This window comes from Emys orbicularis, chromosome 3, assembly GCF_028017835.1.
Source record: "Emys orbicularis isolate rEmyOrb1 chromosome 3, rEmyOrb1.hap1, whole genome shotgun sequence".
In the NCBI taxonomy this organism is placed as follows: Eukaryota; Metazoa; Chordata; order Testudines; family Emydidae; genus Emys; species Emys orbicularis.
Window position 1 is genome coordinate 62,359,713 of NC_088685.1, and position 14,788 is coordinate 62,374,500.

Sequence of the window (14,788 nt, forward strand, 5' to 3'; positions counted from 1 at the left end):
CTATTGCTATCTTTCCTGAAAGTTGGAAGACCACGACTGGGATTCTCTAGAGAAAACTATCCAACTTCAAAAGCATCTCTTGAGTTGTAAATTTCTGAAGTCTGAGCAGATCCCCTGCCCCCTTCCTGCATATGATACTTCATGGTGGGCCCTCATCTGGGTATGAACTACCTCAGAAAATGGGTGCTTGAGATTCAGGAAATGCTCCACAGTAGAACTCACTTATTGTCCCTAGGGATTAAGCATGGAAACAAATCTGGCACAATACACAATTTAGCTTCTTGGTTCTCAATCTATGCTTGATGTAAAATAGCTTCTGTTAGACTCCAGCACCTTGCTAAATCTGGCATTTGCCACCTCTGATTGAAGTGGGGCTACTAATGCTTAAGATTAGGCATGTTCTTAAATACTCTGAATTGGGACCCCTGTTCTCCTTTCAAAGGAGAGGCAATCTGGACTTTTCCTCTCCATTCTGGGAGATACTACAAAATGTTCTTGCATGATACGAATTCTTCCCAGGGAAATGATTTACAATGTAGTTCTAAAATCCTTACATCGGTGAGTACTAATCTGGTCCTTCCAAACTCTCTTTATATTCTTTCCACTAACATATCTTACCTATCATACTTCTTTTTTTCAGACTTTTTATTTTTCTTTCTATAATCACAGCTCTATTAATTGGCTAAGATATATTTACACACAATTACAATTGTGTGCATACTTTTTAAATATTATGACCGTTTTGGTGTGTGTGTCTGTGTATAATCGAGTGCTCATTTAAAAGATAATACAATAAAAACATACATTTAAAAACTGACTAAAATTGTTGCGCCCCTAATTTGTCAGTATCATAATTTTTTCAAAACTAAATATTGTCTAGTTAAAACTTGCTTCTAAAGTTGACAATTTTTAAAAGAATTGGTTTGTATTGTAGCCATTTTCTATTAAACATTTTTAAAGCAAAATTTATTGGCACATGTCCAGAGTTCTTAAAATGCTGTGTACTGTAGCTACGATCTTAAAGCTACAGTATAGGTACTGAAATTTAATTATTCCCACACAAATTACTTGATGAAATCCCAGCTGAAGTGCTGAAACACTGTGGTTCTGTACTCAACAAAGCTTTGCTAGACCTATTTACTTTCTGCTGGGAAAATGAGATTTTACTCCAGGATTTAAAAGATGCCAAAATCGTTACAATCTACAAGTGCAAAGGAGACAGACACGACTGTGGCAATTATCATGGCATTTCGCTCCTCTCTATCGCTGGTAAGACCCTTGGTGAGCTGTTGCTGAAAAAGCTTCAGGTTATTGCAGATGATGTACTTCCTGAATCCCAGTATTGTTTTCATTCATCACGCAGCACTGCTGATATATTTACCTTATGCCAGTTACAGGAGAAAGCTGCTGAACAACAAATGCCCCTCTAGTTGCCTTTGTTGATCGTAGTAAGGCGTTCGACTCTGTCAGGTGTTCTGCTCTTTGGTGCCTTCTTGCAAAGTTTGGCTGCCCAGACAAACCAATCAGTCTTATCTGCTATGTCCATGACAACGTGCAGGCCCATGTACCAGTTGGTACCGACTCATCTGATCCCTTTCCTGTAACCCATGGGGATAAACAGGGCTGTGTGCTTGCCCCCTACATTATTTACTTCTTGTCTAGAGTGCTAGAAGTCACCGCACGTACTACCACTGCAGATGTTGCTCTAACAACACGTTTTGATGGTAGACTTCTAAACCTCCACCGATTCAAGGCCAAAAGCAAATCTCAGCAAAGTGAAGTAAAGTACCTGTTGTATGCCGGCGACTCAACGTTTGTTGCCCTTTCTGAGAGTGACCTGCAACATTTTGCTGAATTTCTTTGCCCATGCTTTATCTATTTATTGGCCTCTGTATTAATGTGAAGAAAATAAGTCCTGTACCAACCATCTTCTGACCACTTCCATCACCGCCAGAAATAAAATTGAACAGCTGCCAATTAAACAATATCAAGTCCTTCAGCTACCTAGGTAGCACAGTTACCAATGACATCAACATTGAAAAAGAACTTTCGGTATGCTTAGTCAGCTGCCTCCGCTTTTGGTTGTCTACAAAAAGACTATGGACAAGACGGGGGGTGGGAGGGGTGCAAAGTGTCCACAAACTACCAAGTTTACAGAGCTGTTGTGCTGCTTTATCTTCTATGGTCATTAAAGACCTGTGCCTTTTATCATCTTATTCAAAAACTTAACTGTCTGCAACGATGCCACCTATGCAGCAAGATGGGAATCACATGGTCTGACAAAATCACCAACAGTGAAGTACTACAGCTGGCGGCCATGCTAAGCATGGAAGCTATGCTAGCACGGAGGCAAATGACCTGGGCTGGCCATGTGGATAACAATTGCAAATGGCAAATGGATAACAATTGACTGCCTAAGGGGTTCTGTATAGTGAATTTGAAAATGGAACGGCCAACCTTCCTACTGCCTAACTCTGCTACAAAGATTGCATCAAGCAGCTTGTACAGTCTGTTGGTCTGGACTTAATGATGTGGGAGGATATGGACCATGACAGGCAAGCTTGGCATTCCATTTCAAAGGAAGCAAAATGAGCATATTGTCAAGCCACCTTGTGCAACAGTAGGAGGGAACATAGACACCAACTTGCCCTGGCACATTTCCTAAACCAGGGGCGAGCAAACTATGGCCTGCAGACCGGATCCGGCGCCTCAGGGCTTTGGATATGGCCCGCGGCACCGCCGGCACCACGTCCCTGTGGCTTCGGGGTGGGGGGGCAGAGGGCTTCATGCGTTGCCCTTGCTTCCAGGCACCGCCCCCCACAGCTCCCATTGGCCGGAAATGGGGAACTGCAGTCAATGGGAGCTTCGGGGGAGGTACCTGGAGGCGCGGCAAGGGCAGCGCATGCGGAGCCCTCCGCCCCCCTTCTCCCAGGGGCTGCAGTGCTTCCGGTAGCGGCGCGGGGCTGGGGACAGCGTAGGCATGCAGGGAGCCTGCCCTGGCCCTGGTGTGCGCTGCTGCCATCCCGGAGCCGCTTGAGGTAAGTGGCGCCGGGCCGGAGCCCAAAACCCCTCCTGTACCCTGCCCCCCAACTCCCTGCCCTAAGCCCCCTGCCTGCACCTTGCATCCCTCCTGCACCCCAGCCTCCTGCCCTGAGCCCCCTCCTGTACCCCAACCCCCTGACCTGAGCCTCCCATACTCCCTGCAACCCTCCTCTGCCCCAATCCCTTGCCCTGAGCCCCTTCCTGAACACCACACCCCACACTCCCTCCCGCACCCCAACCCCCTGCCCTGGCCCTACATACAATTTCTCCACCCAGATGTGGTCCTCGGCCCAAAAAGTTTGCACACCCCTGTCCTAAACCCTGTATGTGGAAAATGATTTCCAGTCATAGTCCTACTTGAATATGAATAAGTCATTACATTACAGTCTCTGCGGGGCATTGATGCTACTTTCTTGGGGGCATCACTGAGAGGGTTGTGGTGGGAAAATGTGGGGTCCCATGCGGAGCGGATAAAGCACACGACCAATGTGGTTGCAAGCTGAATCAAGCTGACTCTGAATCTGTTTATTACAAGCTTTCTTTTATAGTCTCTCAACATTACATAACACAATTAAGCTATAATTACACATCTACCGATTGGACAAGAAGGAGAATCATGTGTTTATCACATGTATAGCCCCACACCGATTGGTTCAATTGCTCCTTACATAAGGCCTCATCTTATATAACCACCAGGGTGCCTTACATAAGGCCTCATCTTATGTAACCACCAGGAGGCCTTACATAAGGCCATGATTTATTGCCAGGCAAGTGTCCCATTGTGACCCTTACCCTCTCATGGAACTTTACATCCCCACACCTCCCCCCTTTTTCTTAAATAAGGAAGTACAGCATTATCAGGTGTCTAGGCTGTGACAAACAATAAGTGCAGGTCCGGTGTCACTACTGGATAAGCCTCGGGCGCAAATTCCCCATCTATATGGGCTTCCCTAATAAGTCCGTGCCAACGCCTTACGGGGTCCGGGGGGCCCGAGCCGCCCGGGATATTGTTCGAAGCATGTCGCAGCGTGGAAAACATCGGATGAAACTGTATATGGTCATCTGTTAGCTTCTGGCACTTTACAATGTTATTCAAGTCAGCACCCATTAAATTTGTCACAAGATACACTTCATTAAAATTTTCTATTGAAGTTGCTGGTATAACAAAAAACCCGCGTCTTTGTCCCCATTTCAGCAATCGGGACAACGCGTCAGAGGGAAGCTTCTCTCCCTTTTTTTTTTTCAGTGATGCGTAATAAAAAATCATGCACCGTCTCCTCCTCTGCAGACAAAGCAGAGCCCATTTTATGGAATGCAGCCACTCACTTGTGAGCTCACGAACGCCTCTCTCGGATGACCAGGAGCCGGTATCCTCCGGTACCTCCTGCCGCGGCTGCCATCTCCGCCTTTTCTCACCGAACGCTTCAGTCGGCTGTGTTTGCATACAGGAGAATTTGGACAGTCTTTATTTGCATCCCCAATTTCTTTAGTTTCCATGGCTGCATCCTCACTTTTCAGTTTCTGTGGCTGCAGATGTTTTTATATATTTCATTCTTTTTGTTCTGGTGTAAGGTTCTTCTGCATGTTTACGTTTTTGTTTCTTTATATGTGTTTGTTTTTCTTCTTCATTATGATTACCATTTCCATTTATTTCCACCCGAGCTGTATTATTCCTCTCATGCTTTTTCTTCTTCTTTTTCTTCTTTGCATTATTGCTTTTGGAAGTTTACTCATTTTCATCTTCAGTACCTTCCTTTTCTTTTTTAGGCTTTAATCAGCTGCCTTGATGTCCAAGCCGAATCACGTCGGGGTCACCATTTGTGGGGAACCGATGCGGGTCGGATAAAGCACACGACCAATGTGGTTGCAAGCTGAATCAAGCTGACTCTGAATCTGTTTATTACAAGCTTTCTTTTATAGTCTCTCAACATTACATAACACAATTAGGCTATAATTACACATCTACCGATTGGACAAGAAGGAGAATCATGTGTTTATCACATGTATAGCCCCACACCGATTGGTTCAATTGTTCCTTACATAAGGCCTCATCTTATGTAACCACCAGGGGGCCTTACATAAGGCCTCATCTTATGTAACCACCAGGGGGCCTTACATAAGGCCATGATTTATTGCCAGGCAAGTGTCCCATCGTGACCCTTACCCTCTCATGGAACTTTACATCCCCACAGGAAAACTGAATCACCTATTCAGTTGAATGCTCCTGCAGTTTGCTCTTGCATGCCAATCAGAGAGGAATTAGCTCAACCTTCTTTCTGTATGACTGTTGTCTTTATGTAAAACTGCCTTGCTCACTGTCATGGCATTATTGGTTGGTCAGTGGAATATTTGGGTGAAAAATGTCCAGAGGTGACGACTCTTCTGAAACATTGAAATTGTGCTCCCTTAGAATGAGAGGATCTAAAAATTTAGGTTCATTTCAGAATGCAATAGGTTTCTACCTACATTGTAGAAAATTTGGTTTTGCAGTACACACTTAATTATATCCTTGTTTCTAGTTCCTCAGGAGAGTTAAGGCTTCATTCTCATTAGTGGTTATCATCAGCTACTAGGTCTACGATTGTATACAGTTTGACCATTTGCATCTAGAAGGTTTTACTTACCAGATTATTTAAATAAAGCAATGGTTGATTTGAAAAGTGTAACTGGAAAAATAAATGGAGTGTATTTGTGCCTGGTTGAGGTATAGACTGACAGAGTAAAAATGCAGAGAGACTGACCTATGCTTGGTATACAATGTGTATACAAGGAGTAAACTTTAAAAGTGTGAATGTTGTCAACCAAATGGCTGATTAGACTAGTTAACGGTATGCAGTTGTCTTTTTCTGCTTCAGTTAGCAGTCTTTTAATAATAATGTGTGGTGTCAAAAGTGTGCAGCTACTTACAGAAACACAATGCTTTTTCACTTTGAATCTCATGTTCCAGTGTTAGTTTAATCAACATGCTGAAAGACTTTAGTATATAGTTGTGCACATTCTAAAAATAAGTTTGTGCTGCAATCACTAACCTTATTTTGTCAAATGATACTTGAATGATTATATTAACTAAATATCCGGGATATAGTACCATGTTATTTTACCCTTCTAGTTTGAATTGATTCGTGACCTGGTTTGAAATCAAGACTTATTTTAACTTGTTTTCATTTCAGCTTTGAATAGATCACAATCCAAGAGAGATGGAGGTTATAAAAATAATTGGAGCTTTGATCACGCAGAAGAAAGTGAAGGAGATGCAGAGAAAGAGTAAGGATATTTTTATCTAGGTTATTGAACATAAAAGTGCTTAATTATAGAAACCTAATTTTTTATAAATTATTAATAAACTGTAGTATATAATAGTGTGTGTAGAAAATTAGATCCTTAACTTTCTCTTCAATAATTTAATACTAATTTAAGAAAAATCTATTTTGGAAGAACTTGTCATTCTTAATTATTCCTAGACAAAAAAATACATTCAAATAGAGTTAAGATATAAATCAGTAATTTAGGTAAAATAATTGGCAGAGATGTTGTAATTATCCCCAAAACAAACAATACGAATTCAGGAAATTCAGAATTGACGGTTAAATTTAAATGAAAGGTAAGGTAAAGACACACACAGTTAGGATATCCAAACAATCCTAGCTCTGCCCTATAGTGCCTTTCTGCAATAACCATATAATTATGATTAAAGCATTTTAGTGTTTGTAGTCTCAGGTTAGATTAAACAGGCTTTAAAAAACAAAACTAGATTCTCCCCTCAACTCCATGTTGTTAAACACGGGAGAGGTTGTCTTTGTTCCCTAACTGTGCACTTTCATACCTGTTTGGTTTGTAATACTTGTTTTTTTTTTTTTAAATAATTATCTCATCTTTCCCACATATTTTACTCTAAATGACTGATATGTTTTCTCAAACTTAATGTAGCTTTTTGTCTGGGAAATTTCTTGGTTTCCAAAAATTATTACAAGGTTCATACATGAACAGTAAATGAGAAATCAGAGAATGATCTCATATTTCTAATTATTTGAAGATGCATAGTATGACTTTTAAATTGCAGTTTAGGATATCTGGTGGATAGCGTAGCTTTTTAAAAAGAAATATTTAGGACTGTGGTCCTTTCTTTGAATTTTAAAAATGAAAGTTAATGTATAAGATGAAGAATAAAATCTTCTGCTTTAGAGAAACTCATGAAGAATCGCCCTCTTTCAAATTGGGCACTCTTCCTATTGCTCCCAAAGGGAGTGAAGCCTACCTGTCCTCCGCAAGATGATAATCCTCTATCCTGTATGGGGAGAGGAACACTCTGAGGAGTAGGTGAATGGAGGCATTTTTGGAAAGGCAACCTTTCTCAGTCCCATTGAGGCCAAAAGGAGATGACAATCATTTTGGAGGAGGGAAATTTTCATGGAACCTTTTGAAGGAGATTGTGTCAGTCTTGCTGAAGAATAATAAGCTTTCATTTATGAATTAAACAGCAAAATCTGATCTTCAATAAATATGATAATTCATCCTTTTTTCTCCCCAAATGTACCCACTATACAAAACTTCAGAGAGTTTTAACTGTGTGGATAAATTGTCTGGTTTTGTTTTGTTTTTGTTTGTTTTAAGATCATTCAGTGGGGTCTAAAAAGTCAACAGTAGCTTGCTAAATTTCTTAAAGGACTCCCTCTCTGAATTTCAGAGAATTTAGGAGCAAATCTGTTAGTTTTTAGTTAATTTTTTAAAATGCTGTAATTTTGATGCTATTCTATTTTTATGCCTAGCAAGCAGAGGTTGAATTCTTGTTTTAAGTGCCAAATTTAACTAGAGAGGGGAGATATTTTCAAATCTCATTTGAAAATAGATGTAGAGTCTTTGGATTGAAAGACCCAAGAATACTGTTCCAGTAGTGTGTGAAAAGGCTTTATATCAATAGTGGCAAAATTCTGTGGAAGGACAAAATCAGGCAGAAGAAGCTATGAGGGAAGCAAATACAAGAAAACAATCTCCTCCTTCCCCCACGGTATGCATGCTTAACACACATAGTATGTTAAGTTACTAGAAATACTATGTACATTGAATGGCAAGCATTGAGATCCCCTTGTTGAAATGGAGGTTTGTCAGAAATTTAGAAAAGCCTTCATTAAAAGGTCTCACTTAGGTTTCACAAAAATAATACATAATTAATTTCCTTACTGTCCTATTTAACACTTTTTTAAATTGCCAATTTTAATAGTTTAATTTATTTCATTTTAGTGTGAAGTATTGTTTGGTTGGGTGTTTTTTTTTATGCTGGCTGTTTAGTTTTGCTTTTTACTCCTCTTGGAAAATGAAGATGATACACCAGGAGATGATTTTTTCTTCCAATAATTTCCTACTAGCCTTTGGCTGCCTTCAGAAGATGACTTCTCAGCATAGAATGAGACTTGTATTTAGTGGTAGTCCCGGTAAAATCTCTGAAGAGTCATTGGGTAGTACATGTTTTCATAGTGAATCTGTTCTCTGATTTAAACCAGTATTTCTGAATGGTTGTACATTCCCATAAAATAGGTCCAACAGACAGCAGTGTAAGTATTGTCTTATATTTTCATATACTACAGGACTCAGCTTTTATTTGGATCAGTGATAATCTAACATGTTTGCAGATTTGTTTATGAATTTTTCACAGGTTTGATACCACTGATTCATAACCACCTAGTTTTCTTCTCTTTTGTATAACATATAGAAGCTATTGAGTATTGTAACTGTATTTTTCCTATTCCTCTTCCTTTTTTTGCATATAGTCTATTTTTATAAAGGTATAGCTGTATACAAGGTTCATTGTGTTCAAAAATTCTTTGATAGAAACCATCTTTCTATTTCTGCTTTTTCCTATAGCTAGGAGTTTGAATTTTATCTGCATCTTACATATGTAGCTGCTGATAGAACCCTAAGCTACATAGAATATAATTCTTCAAATGTAAATACAAAAGTAGTTGAAGGTTGTTAAGCTTGTTTTTAATTTCTGTATTTATTTTTTGTGAAGAGAAAAAAAAATACGAATCTATGACCCACCTACTTCCTACATCCCATATCTTAACCTCCCTGACCTTGAGCTCAGAATAAAATCTAAATGTTAGGGCTGTCAATCGCAAAACAAATTAAAAAACAGTTGTGATTAATTGCGGTTTTAGTCACACTGTAAACAATAGAATACCAATTAAAATTTATTATAAATATTTTTGTATGTTTTTCTACACTTTCAAATATATTGATTTCAATTACAACACAGAATATTAAGTGTAAAGTGCTCACTTTATATTTTAATTACAAATATTTGCACTGTAAAAAATAAAATAAATGGTATTTTTCAGTTCACATCATACAACTCCATTCAGTCATACTTCTTGTTCAGCCAATCGCAAAGACAAACAAGTTTGTTTATATTTACAGAAGATAATGCCTGCTTCTTCTAAAAGTGAGAACAGGCGTTCACATGGCACTGTTGTAACTGGCATTGCAAGGTATTTACATGCCAGATATGCTAAACATTGGTATGCCCTTTCATGCTTCAACTTGTAGGCTTTAAAGTTTTATACTGTTTTATTTTTGAGCGCAGTTAAGTAAAAAATAAAAACCATTATATTTGTAAGTTGCACTTTCATGATAGAGATTATGCTACAGTACTTGTATAATAAATTTAAATTGGTATTCTATTGTTTAACAGTTTGATTAAAACTGCAATTAATTGCGACTATCTTTTTTAATAGTCTGATAGCCTGTAGAGGGTCCGGACTCACCCCTGCGGCATCTCCTGCTGGTTGTCCAGGGAATTAGCTCACCAGCCTCTGGAGCACCCTCTGCAGGCCGGTGATCCACCTTGTCCTCTGCACTGGCCCCCCGTGTCCCTCCCAGGACCCCGGTGCCCCTTGCCCTGGGTGCTGCCCCCTGGCAGTACCCACACACACGCTAGGTCTCCCCTCCCAGGGGAACCCCCACCCACTATCCCCACCTTGCCTCAGCACTAGGCCACTGCCAGTCACCAACTAGCCCCCGCTCCCTGGGGCAAACTGCAGTATAGGCCACTCATCACTGGCAAGGAGGGTTTGGACCTGCTGCCTTGGCCTAGCCCTGGGCTGCCCTCTGCAACCCCCAGTACCCCTTGGCCTTCTGCTAGGCCGCAGCCTGGGGCTCCCCAGCTCCTCAGCCTGTCCCCAGCCCTGCTCCACCACAGGTACCCTGTCTAGCTCCCTGCAGCCAGGCCCTTCTCTCTCTGAAGGCAGAGAGAGACTCCTGAGCTGCCTGGCTCCCAGCCTCCTATATAGGGCCAGCTGGGGCCTGATTGGGGCGTGGCCCAGCTGTGGCTACTTCCCCAATCAGCCCAGTAGCTTTTCCCTTTGCCCCAGCCCTCTGCCAGGGCTGTTTTAAACCCCTCAGGCAGGAGCGGGGTAGCCACCCCGCTACATAGCCCTACTAAATTTCTCTCTGTGGAAATCATAGCAGATATGGAAAGGGAAGCTAAGTTTACTGTATGTTATCCCAGAATTTTAAAGTTGTACTGATTCAAGGGTGACTATATAGACTTAAGAGTCTGCCTTTTTTCTAAACTACTTCTAGTTGTCCATGTTAGGTCTGTGTTCGTCTATCTGTTCCACCTTTTTCTTTAATCCCTACCTCCCTTATTTTTGTCGAAATGGTATTGCGGCTTTCATTTAATGATGTTTATCCCCTTTAACAACTTATTAGTATGTTATGCTTGTCTAATACATTTTTATTTGTTACAAATGTTGACAAAGTTTTGGAGAGAAATCTCTGGAAAATATTCAATTTGACAGTAACTGTCCTTCCTAGCTCTCTAGATTTGATTTAGTTTTCTAAATAATTTTAAATACAACTTTATTTTTTCCCCCTCAGAGCGATCACTGTATGTCTGACCGATTTAGTCCTCGGGGAAATCTGTACAACACTTTCAAAAGATGAGCTTGGAAGCTTAGATTCATAACTGTGCTCAACACTAAAAATCATGGTCTTAATAAAGACACTGCATTTATGGCTTGTTACAACTATCTGTAACCCACCAACCCTCCTCCCTCCATTTCTCCCCCCATGGGTACAGGGGTGTTAAGTGCCACTTGACCTTGAGTGGTCCCTTAAATAGTGTTAACTGCTTGTGCTAAATTCTGTTCCACCTTGTGTTTAGCTGTGACACTGAGTACCTTTCCCAGACCCGGAGGAGAACTCTGTAGCTTGAAAACTTGTTTCACCAACAATAGAAGTTGGTCCAATAAAAATATATTACCTCAACCACTGTATCTCTTTATTAGGGAGCTCAGAGTTAGGGTATGTCTACACTACGAGAGTAGGTCGATTTTACTTAAAGCGAATTTGTGGAACCGATATTACAAAGTTGAACGTGTGTATCCACACTAAGGACAGTAATTCGACTTTGTGAGTCCACACTAACGGGGCAAGCGTCGACATTGGAAGCGGTGCACTGTGGGCAGCTATCCCACAGTTCCCGCAGTCCCCGCTGCCCATTGGAATTCTGGGTCGAGCCCCCAATACCTGCTGGGGCAAAAAATGTGTCGAGGGTGGTTTTGGGTAACTGTCGTCATTCAACCCTCACTCCCGCCCTCCCTCTGTGAAAGCGCCGCCGGGCAATCAGTTCGCGCACTTTTCTGGTGATTGACAGCGCGGACGCCACAGCACTGCGAGCATGGAGCCCGCTGCGATCATCGCTGCAGTTATGGCCGTTGTCAACACCTCGCACCTTATCATTCACCTTTTTCAGAGGCAGATGCTGAGAAATGGGGCGAGGAGGCTACGGCAGCGCGGTGAGGACATTGTCTGAGAGGGGCACAGACCTCTCACAAAGCACGGGACCCCGCGCCGTGAACATCATGGTGGCAATGGGTCATGTTGATGCTGTGGAACGGCGATTCTGGGCCCGGGAAACAAGCATGGACTGGTGGGACCGCATAGTGCTGCAGGTCTGGGATGAATCACAGTGGCTGCGAAACTTTAGGATGCGTAAGGGAACTTTCCTGGAATTTTGTGAGTTGCTGTCCCCTGCCCTGAAGCACAAGGACACCCGGATGCGAGCAGCCCTGACTGCCCAGAAGCGAGTGGCCATAGCCCTCTGGAAGCTTGCAACGCCAGAGAGCTACCGGTCAGTCGCGAATCACTTTGGAGAGGGCAAATCTACCGTGGGGGTTGCTGTGATGCAAGTAGCCAACGCAGTCGTTGAGCTACTGCTCTCAAAGGTAGTGACCCTGGGAAATGTGCAGGTGATCATAGATGGCTTCGCTGCGATGGGATTATAGATGGAACTCACATCCCTATCCTGGGACCGGACCACCAGGCCAGCCAGTACATTAACCGAAAGGGCTACTTTTCAATGGTGCTGCAAGCACTGGTGGACCATAGGGGACGTTTTACCAACATCAACCTCGGATGGCCGGGCAAGGTTCATGATGCTCGCGTTTTCAGGAACTCTGGTCTGTTTAGACGGCTGCAGGAAGGTATTTACTTTCCGGACCACAAAATAACTGTTGGGGATGTGGAGATGCCTATAGTGATCCTTGGGGACCCAGCTTACCTGCTAATGCCCTGGCTCATGAAGCCCTATACAGGCGCCCTGGACAGTGAAAAAGAACTCTTCAACTACCGGCTGAGCAAGTGCAGAATGGTGGTGGAGTGTGCTTTTGGACATCTGAAGGGGAGATGGAGAAGCTTACTGACTCGCTCTGATCTCAGCGAAACCAATATCCCCATTGTTATTGCAGCTTGTTGTGTGCTCCACAATCTCTGTGAGAGCAAGGGGGAGACGTTTATGGCGGGGTGGGAGGTTGAGGCAAATCGCCTGGCTGCTGATTACGCCCAGCCAGACAGCCGGGCGATTAGAAGAGCCCAGCGGGACGCGCTGTGCATCCGGGAAGCTTTGAAAGCTAGGTTCCAGAGTGAGCAGGGTAACCTGTGACTATTAAGTTTGTTTATTCAGAAGCTGAACCTGCCCCCGTTTCTTTACCCAGTTAATGTTGACTATCCTCTCCAGTTACCAACCCCCTTCCCCCCCTTCCAACACACCTCTAAAAATAAAATAAATGAAACTTTGTTCATTAACACCGTTTTCTTAGGATTTCGTGGTAAAGGGTTGAAACAGGGACGCAGACTGTGGTGGGGAGCGGGTGTAGTGATGGAAAGGATGCTTCTAAACTCGAGGAATGACAGGTTCCTGCTCCTAGAGCGGTCCGCAGTGGTGGACTGGTTGTTTCAACGGAGCCTGCCACCCCTCCTTTTCGGGACTCTGTGTGTGGGGGCTATGTGACTTTGTGGCGGGGGAGGGCGGTTACAGATCCCCTGCTGCGTGGCTCTGTCATCCAGGCTAAGGACTGCTGCATAAGATCTGTTTTTCGCCCTCCCCCGCCACAAACTCACATAGCCCTCCCACACAGAACATGAAAACCACCTCCCAGACTGACCAGGGTGCCTAGTGACTGCAATGTGTGTGTGACCTTCTGTTGAACCTGCCCCCGGGTCTGTACCCTGGTAAAGGTGACTGTCCTCTCCGATTACCAACCTCCTTCCCCCCCCTTCAAACACACTCTCCTCTAAAAGAACATGACGGAAACAGTAATTAACAGAAACGTATTTTTTATTAACAACTACACAGGGGATGAAACTGAGACGGGGGCTTGGGTGAGGTGCTTTTGGAGTGAAGGAAAGGACTTATCAAATCTTTGGGAATGAGAGTCTTCTGCTACTTGAGCAGTCTGCAGGGGTGGAGTGACTCTTTTCACGGCCCCTGCCGCCCCTCCTTCTTGGGACTTTGGGTGAGGGGGGGATGGGACTTTGTGGCGGGGGAGGGCGGTTAGAGATAGAATGCAGCGGGGCTCTGTCCTCCTGCCTCCGGTCCTGCAGAACATCTACAAGGCGCCGGAGCGTGTCCGTTTGCTCCCTCATTAGTCCAAGCAGCGTTTGAGTCACCTGCTGGTCTTCCTGCCGCCACCTGTCCTCCCGTTCGCTGTGTGATCGCTGGTATTGCGACATGTTCTCCCTCCACTGGGTCTGCTGTGCCGCCTCGGCTCGGGAGCAGCCCATAAGTTCTGAGAACATCTCGTCCTGTGTCCTTTTCTTTCGTCGCCTGATCTGCGCCAGCCTCTGGGAGGGGGATGCCGGGGTAGCTCGGGAGACACTCGCAGCTGTGGGATGGGAAAAAGGGAGTGAATTCCTCACAAAGATACAGTTTTGCGAACAATGAATATAGTATTTCTGTGTGAACAAGACAATGCACAGCACCTATCACATGCGCACTCAGTACAAGGTCAAATTTTCGGCCTTCCCATTGAGTGCCTGGTGTCTTGCTGTACATCTCACACAAGCGGGGCCGGACAACGGAATTCGGCTAGCAGGCGGACAGGGTAAGCCGTAGAATTTTGGCTGCTTAAAGCTTAATTTATAGCAGTGCCCTCCTTTCACGTTCCAAGCAATGCTCCTAGCATTGGCCAGTTCCTGCTGCCTGCAATCCAGCCAGCATGAACTCTACCCCTGTCCCACCCCCCTCGCGGCTGTCCCTGGGAAAGATCCCTGCATGCTGCCCCTGTCCCGCTTCCACCGCGTGGCTGTAAACCGCCGGTTACAGTTATGTAAAGGAACAGGCAATCAGTCCCAATACTAACGTTCCCCTAATTCAAAGCAGGTCACCATGAGTGATATCACTCTGATGAGGATTTCGGAGACAGAGAAAGACCGCATGCTGCATGAATGCCAGCAAACACCAGGGCCG

The 14,788-nt window shown here is 43.7% G+C and overlaps 1 protein-coding gene and 1 long non-coding RNA gene across 2 annotated transcripts in view; one reads left to right on the plus strand and one right to left on the minus strand.

Moving 5' to 3' along the window:
- SENP6 (SUMO specific peptidase 6) overlaps positions 1 to 14,788 on the plus strand; it is a 165,544-nt gene that overhangs the window by 19,838 nt on the left and 130,918 nt on the right. Inside the window, exon 2 of the mRNA XM_065402243.1 lies at positions 6,213 to 6,306. Within this exon, the coding sequence (XP_065258315.1) occupies positions 6,213 to 6,306 (94 nt within the window). The remainder of the gene's footprint in view (positions 1 to 6,212; positions 6,307 to 14,788) is intronic.
- The window catches only part of LOC135876878 (uncharacterized), a 44,042-nt gene continuing 42,893 nt past the window's right edge, over positions 13,640 to 14,788 (minus strand). The window contains exon 2 of the long non-coding RNA XR_010561320.1: positions 13,640 to 14,204. This is a non-coding gene — a long non-coding RNA (uncharacterized LOC135876878). The remainder of the gene's footprint in view (positions 14,205 to 14,788) is intronic.